The 6,691-nt window shown below is 43.0% G+C and overlaps 1 protein-coding gene across 2 annotated transcripts in view; it reads right to left on the bottom strand.

The window, feature by feature from the left end:
* ptbp2b (polypyrimidine tract binding protein 2b) overlaps positions 1 to 1,449 on the bottom strand; it is a 13,764-nt gene extending 12,315 nt beyond the window's left edge. The window contains exons 1-3 of one of the 2 annotated variants that reach the window (XM_076975936.1): positions 1,168 to 1,449; positions 318 to 348; positions 160 to 220 (exon numbers count right to left, since the gene is read on the bottom strand). In XM_076975936.1, the coding sequence (XP_076832051.1) occupies positions 160 to 220; positions 318 to 348; positions 1,168 to 1,175 (100 nt within the window). In that variant the 5' untranslated portion in view covers positions 1,176 to 1,449. The remainder of the gene's footprint in view (positions 1 to 159; positions 221 to 317; positions 349 to 1,167) is intronic. The other variant, XM_076975937.1, reaches the window with a different exon arrangement.
* Between the last annotated feature and the right edge of the window lie 5,242 nt (positions 1,450 to 6,691).

The raw sequence follows: 6,691 nt of genomic DNA, 5'->3' as shown, positions 1-6,691 counted from the left end.
CCAAATGTGAGACACTGGGCTGTGACTGAAAGGCTTTTTGTAAAGCTTTCTGAAACTCTTCAATGAAAATCTGACAATAATTCAGCAAGGCCAACCAACACCATCTGTTTTAGACCCCAGAACCAGTCAGTATGTTTGTTCCAGCACCATTTTTCTCACCTGTGACTGAAGAGTTTGGGCTGTTGTAAAGACTGCCAGACAGCAATTCATCTGAACTTCTCTGAGAGGAAATATAGACACGTGAATTTAAAAGATAACTATATTGTTGTTATCAGTACCAAATCTATCAGCTTCATCACTGATTAATGACACCTTACCTTTACACCAACTGCAACATCACTAGCAATGCTGGAAACGAATGGAGAAAAAATATGAACGTCCATATCAGTTAACAACCTACTTTATGTCATTTTAAAATGTCACAGCGCACCACTTCTGGACAAACCAACACGATATAAGCATCGTTATATTTACTATCATCGTACAATAAAACGGTAGAGTAGGATACATCACACTAACGTGTGCCACATCAATAATAAGGTCAGTTACTACTCAGCTACTACAGCCTGAGTTAATGACGCCTGACCAGCTGTCAGACACTAAACTAGCGGGACGGTTTAGCTAACGCTAGCTAGCTGCGAGACATGTTATGCCCATTTTAAAACCACAGATAACACATTATAATGGACAGTTGTTGCAAATAGCTAGCTAAAGGTATGTCTGCTGTCTAGAGTGAACATGGAAAGCTAATGTGTTAAAAACACAGCTTTACGGCAGGAGACATTAGAGAGAGTCTCGGTTTTAAACAAAGAGCGCCGCTAGCTCGCAGGCTAATCAATACAGATGAGGGCGCGCGCGTTTTACGGTCGCTATCGCCTGAGCGGGAAAAAACAGTACACGTAATTACCAAATTATGAAACAATACAGTAAAACTGAACGTTTAATAAATACAAAGACTAATAAAAAAACAAATCTGGCACAAATCATACAGCATTTCAAGGTATTACACTAGCTCCGAGGCTAACGTAGGCTAGCAGGCGCGGCCTCCCACCAGACGACGGGGAGAGCCGCCTCAAGAAGTTTAATACGAGCGCGGAGACCCACACGGAACATCTCCACATCTCCACCTCACATCTCCACATCTCCACACCTCCACCTCACACTTACCCGTCCATCGCCGGGAAAGCGTTGTCCACGTTATTAGGCTGAACGTCTCGAACAGCGGACCGACACACGCACGTCCCGCAGCTACCGGAGTAAAATGGTGGCGGTGCTGGTTTCACGGAGTCATCCGAGCCGCCTCGGTGGGGCAGCTCGGCCGGGGTCTCACCAGGGAGCTGCGTGTGAAACAACAACCCAGCAATATTGTAGAATAACGCAGGTTAAACGCATGATATTATAAGCACATCCATTCATATTTTTATATACATCGAAGTCATAAAACGTAATGGCATAGCTGTAAATGTAAATGATCCTACAACGACAAATTACTGAATATATATATATATATATATATATATATATATATATATATATATATATATATATATATATATATATATATATAATACTATGTATACACTGTATATCGTACGTTTATACTAAAAGTCTAAATACGTTGTATATTATTAACGTCACCCATGCAGGCTCAGCTCGTGTTATGAAATGTGGAACTCTTAGATGTTTAAAATTTATCAAAAACCTTTACAATTAGGGATTAGGGAATATTGTGACTTCGTCAAACAGACCGTACTATAGTATACTAAATAAATACACATGTATTGAAATGCTATTAGATTATAAGGCCTTAGTCCATGAAGCATGCACAGAGAATGGAATTCGACTGCATGAGCTCAATGAAACGATGTCAATAGCATAGCTTTCCACTAAAAGTAACACTGTTTCCCAAGCATCAATAAATGCCCTGTATTGATTTCTGTTGCAATACGTGTGTCTCAGGGGCCTTGGTCGCCAGCTGAGTCTTTGTCACTGGAATCAAATTATTGATGAGAGATGGGGGACTAGCCCGTACAGTGTCCTCCCCAACCCACCCGCCAACATCTGAGACCAGATGGGTCACCGGGTCATGGGAGACTCTAGTCTAGGTCTTCATCATCTGTGTGTACCGCATGCCTGATCAGACATATTGCTGGGAGTATGTGATTACAGCAAAAAGCCATGTTACCTCTGTGAGGTGAGTCACATTTCTCAGTTGATAAGTCTCAATTTTTCAACCATGACAAGCTTCTGTACCTGATCCTTTCCATCTGGATAAACCAAAGCATGCATTAGTTCAACAATCCTGTAACTAGCTTTTGTCATAATAAATTCAGTTAGATCATATCTGAACCTCACTGCAATTAGAACTAGCTTTCTCTCTAGGGTAGTTTTGGAGTAGGTGTGGACGGCTCTGCCCAGAGTGCCTATCAATACACAAACTGGTTGGTTATGCTGTTGCCGTAGCTTATTCTGCACCATTTAAACAACAAAGTACCAGCGCACAAACACGCGCACACACACGCGCCCGTAGACACACCGACGGTCCTTATCAGTCTCACGTTCAGCATGTTTGGGTTGAGAAAGGGAACTATCATCACACCCTCCACTGTGTCAAACAAAGTGGCCTTTGAGAATGACTGTTTGCGATTTCGAGACGTGTGTACTGAAATGCCAGCGACATCACATTTCTCACCCTGTCTCCTTGAGACGAGACGCCTCTCATCGCGAGGAAAGGGCACCAGGGCTCAGGTCTCTCCTCTTTATTGGCCTGTTGCCCTGCTGACAGACAACATGATTTCACTTTTTGTTCGTACACTGGTTCCTGACAGATAATTCACACCATGCAGATTGTTAATACAATTCCCTTTTAATATTAAATGGAGTTTTCCATAGATTTTATAATCAGCTAAAATATAGGCCATGATGTGAAATTGTGTCAGTGTCAAAGATATAAATAATTTACATCACAATGTAACAAAAAATATTATTTGGAAGTTTCTTATCAAAAACCACATGGCAAAAAATATCTGGTGTTCTCGTTTTTCATGCCTGTTCATTCTGTATTATATAAGTAAGCATCTACTTTTTATAACTAAAACCTTATATATATTATACAGAAACAGATTTATTATTCTAATGGGTGTAGTGTGGGATATTCTGAATCTTATCAACAAGGTTCTGATTTTCCTCCTCAAAGAAGCATGATGCAAGAGCTAATTACCAAGCCAATTACCGTTGGTTGAAGCAAGTGTTTATTCTCAGCAATAGTGCAGGGAATGTGTAATTAAAAACAACAACAAGAAGAAGAAATAGAGTCGCAGAGTGTGTTTACATTAGATGGATGACATCTGTCAGTCACAATACAGTGTAGATCGTGTTGTGTGGTTTTTCAGTGTTGTATTCTACGTGTTTTCCATGACCTTAACAGCACCAATTTACTTATTTGTTTACGATTCAGTGTGGACACAGCACTTAAATCCTGAGTGGAATCCTGAAAATAATGTTAATTCGTTAAAAACAATATGGTTCTAAAATGTCATCCCCTGAAGTATGCATTCATTATGCTTTATTGCCATTAATACGTCAGGGCCTCTTTCTGCTATATCTCTATATATCCTCTACATGATGACAGAATAATAAATTTAACAAGAAAACATGTTTAACGCTCCGCGTGGAGTCTTTTTTTTTTAATACATTCCTTGTCTCATAATTGACATCACGTAAACATGTCCTTATCTCCACATGCGCGTGACACCAAGACAGTTTCCATGGAGACTTTCGGTTTAAAATATATATATATACCGTTGTACAAATCAATCTCGTTAACCTCTTCACCCTCGCCCGTGCCCCTGGGGAACACAAGCATGAGGGCTGCTTTCCTAATTCAGCCATACTGTTCCCTTTTTTAGCACGTCCAAATCTGACAAGACGTCATGGGGAGGCGAGTGGTAGATCGAGGGTCAGGTGTCCCCCAGAACAGGAGCGCACCGCACTCACGATTATACCACACCTAATGATGGAGGGGCCCCTTTAATGACTGCCCATCTGTCTTTGTTTAAATAAAACCCATATGTACCCGAAGAAGAATGCACTGTCCTTCGCTGCCGGGGGTTATTTCAGGACTCAGGTGGAATTAGTTGCTGTTAAGTCAAGAGTACCTCAGGCTGTGAATTCTGGTGCATTCCATTTCTTGCAGCATTTTTCCAGCGGATAATGGTGTGGCGTGTGGCAGTTTGGATAAATTCTTGCAGATAATGTCCTTGCCAAAATGCGTTTTCACGCCTGTCCAGGGATCGCCAGATGTCCGTGCGGCGTTCGGCTCTGCCGCTCAGTAATCGACAGCGTCTGGTGTGGCAGGAGTGGCAGGAGGAATCGAAAGACCCGAATAGGACCGAGGGGCATGTCGAGCTCTCCAAACACATGATCAAATCACTCTCCATGCTTCCCTTGTGCATGAATGTGTGTGTAGATGTGGCAAAGCCTTGTGTATGTGTGTGTGTACCGCATCTGCCTGATCATGGGCCCTTACCCCATCTCTGGGGGGCCCCCCTGAGCCTTGCTTGTTATCCTGTTGTAGGAGACAGAGGGTGACACTCCTTTAATCTGCCCAGCTCTATGCCATGGGCCCTGACACCGAGCTAAATTGTGTTTGCTTGAGGAGGCCCCCAGAAGCATGCCGCCGGTGCCACTTCCGTGACCTCGCCGCGGCTTCGAGAACAAACACCGTATAGCCCACCGTGATGTGAGCCATCGCAATCTCCAATGCAACCAAAGGCCCTTTTGTCATAATTCCTCCACTGATGGCATATGACGTTCCATCTTCCACTTGAGAGGGCAGGCGATGAACTCAATTCCCTTCAAAGGAATCCGACAGCATGGGTCTGATGTTCCCGTGATCTGTCTCCATGTGAAAACACCTTGCCTTTCCCTAGGCGGGAAGGGCTGAACTTACGAGAGTGGGATGGGACTGTGATCGTCTGAGCAGGGGGACAGAGGTTAGACGTGCACATGGGTCTGGTTAGGTCATTCTGCTCCCCCTTGGGGTCTGTCCTGCACAGTGGCACTGGGCATTTGCCCCCCTTTTTGCTGTGGTATATATGCTGTTACTGATATATATTTTTATATATGATATAAAGATTTCCCTGAAGTTTTAATGGAGAGTGTAACTTTGTGGTCATTCATACCTCCTGGTGCCTCCCTAATGGGAGTGTTCTGTAGTGAGATAGGTCACCCCGGTGCTGATCAGCTTTACGCCTGTGGGTCTTCCAACAAGAGACATGCCGAGCGGCAGAAGCAGACAGCCAGGAAAAATAACCACCACATCCCGAACAGAAGGACAAGCTCCCCCCACCGAGCAACGCTCCACCCTCCTGGACCCCACTGAGTGTCCACCCACCACCCCCACCACCACGAGACCCCAGGAGAGATTCGGCAGTGCACAACACCTGGAAGCCGCGCTAGTGACGCAATCGGGTCTGAAGGGATCTGGCAACGGCATCTGGGAGCTAATGATGCCACAGATGAGCTAAATGTTAATTAAAGTTTTTGTAATAAAAATCCATATGGTCTCTGACTGATCGGAATGGCCCTGAATAATCTGTACATTTCATTATTTGAGCATGAGTCTGTTATTGCGCTCCACACACACCGCCTGAAGTCAGGAGCCATCAGGGGAAAACAAAAAAACCCCAAGCTTTATTGCTTTATGAGGACGGGTGGCCTTTTATATTTCTTTATGCTTTTTTACATTTCTTCATAAACTTTAAAATGTACTGGAGGATATTACGTATTCACGCCAGAATGAATTAAGCAGACAGAAAGACGGCCCTCTTCAGGTGAAGTTTGGCATTAAGGTGTTTATTGTTAGTGAATTGTTTTGGAGCGTTCAAGATTAAACTTTCTATTAAACTATGTATTTTTAGTGGGGTAGCCTTTATTAGTTCTCACATCAAAATAAAAAAAGTAATTTCACAGTGTGGAACTACAAACTCTAAAATCTACTGGAAACACAGTCAAGATGCAACTTGATCTCATATAGCCGTACAAGGCCATTCACTTCAAATCTTTACTCACAACATAGCAGTATGGGAAATAAAAGGTCTGTGTCTTTTCAGGAGTCGGTCTCTGTGGGTCCATTCTGTCCATGGGTTGTTATTGTTGCGTAGAGAAGAGGAAAAGATAATGTTCTGTGCTAATTAGTGTGTGGTGATTTAGTGTGTGGTGAATTAGTGTGTGGTGAAAAGACTGTGAGGGAGTCTAAAAAAATTCTGCAGACACTCCGTGAGAGTCTTTACAGAGAGATTCAACAGAGACTGTGAGAGAGTCTTTACGGAGAGATTCAGCTGAGACTCTCTGAGAGAGTCTTTACGGAGAGATTCAGCATAGTCTTTCTGCTGATTGACATTTTGATCGACTATCCTGATTTAAGAACTTCATGGTAAATGCTCTGTCTCACAAATAGCCATCAAAATCACTTATGAACAATAATTAAGTTTACAAGTTTCCACATTCTTTTGCCCTTTCGGCTCGACAGCTGTTGGGACTACCCAGGATTGCAGGATTTAGTCTAATCCAAAAACCAAAACCTATCAACTGTTGAAAGCTGGGTTCTGCTCAATATTCTTCCCTTGGCCCAAACCTTGCACACTGATATTGTGAGTCAGTACTGTAAAATGCTTATAAGCATGGCATG

The sequence above is a fragment of the Brachyhypopomus gauderio genome, chromosome 16, assembly GCF_052324685.1.
Source record: "Brachyhypopomus gauderio isolate BG-103 chromosome 16, BGAUD_0.2, whole genome shotgun sequence".
Lineage (NCBI taxonomy): Eukaryota > Metazoa > Chordata > Actinopteri > Gymnotiformes > Hypopomidae > Brachyhypopomus > Brachyhypopomus gauderio.
The sequence above is the reverse complement of the archived record's forward strand: the minus strand, read 5'-3'. Positions and strand labels throughout refer to the sequence as shown.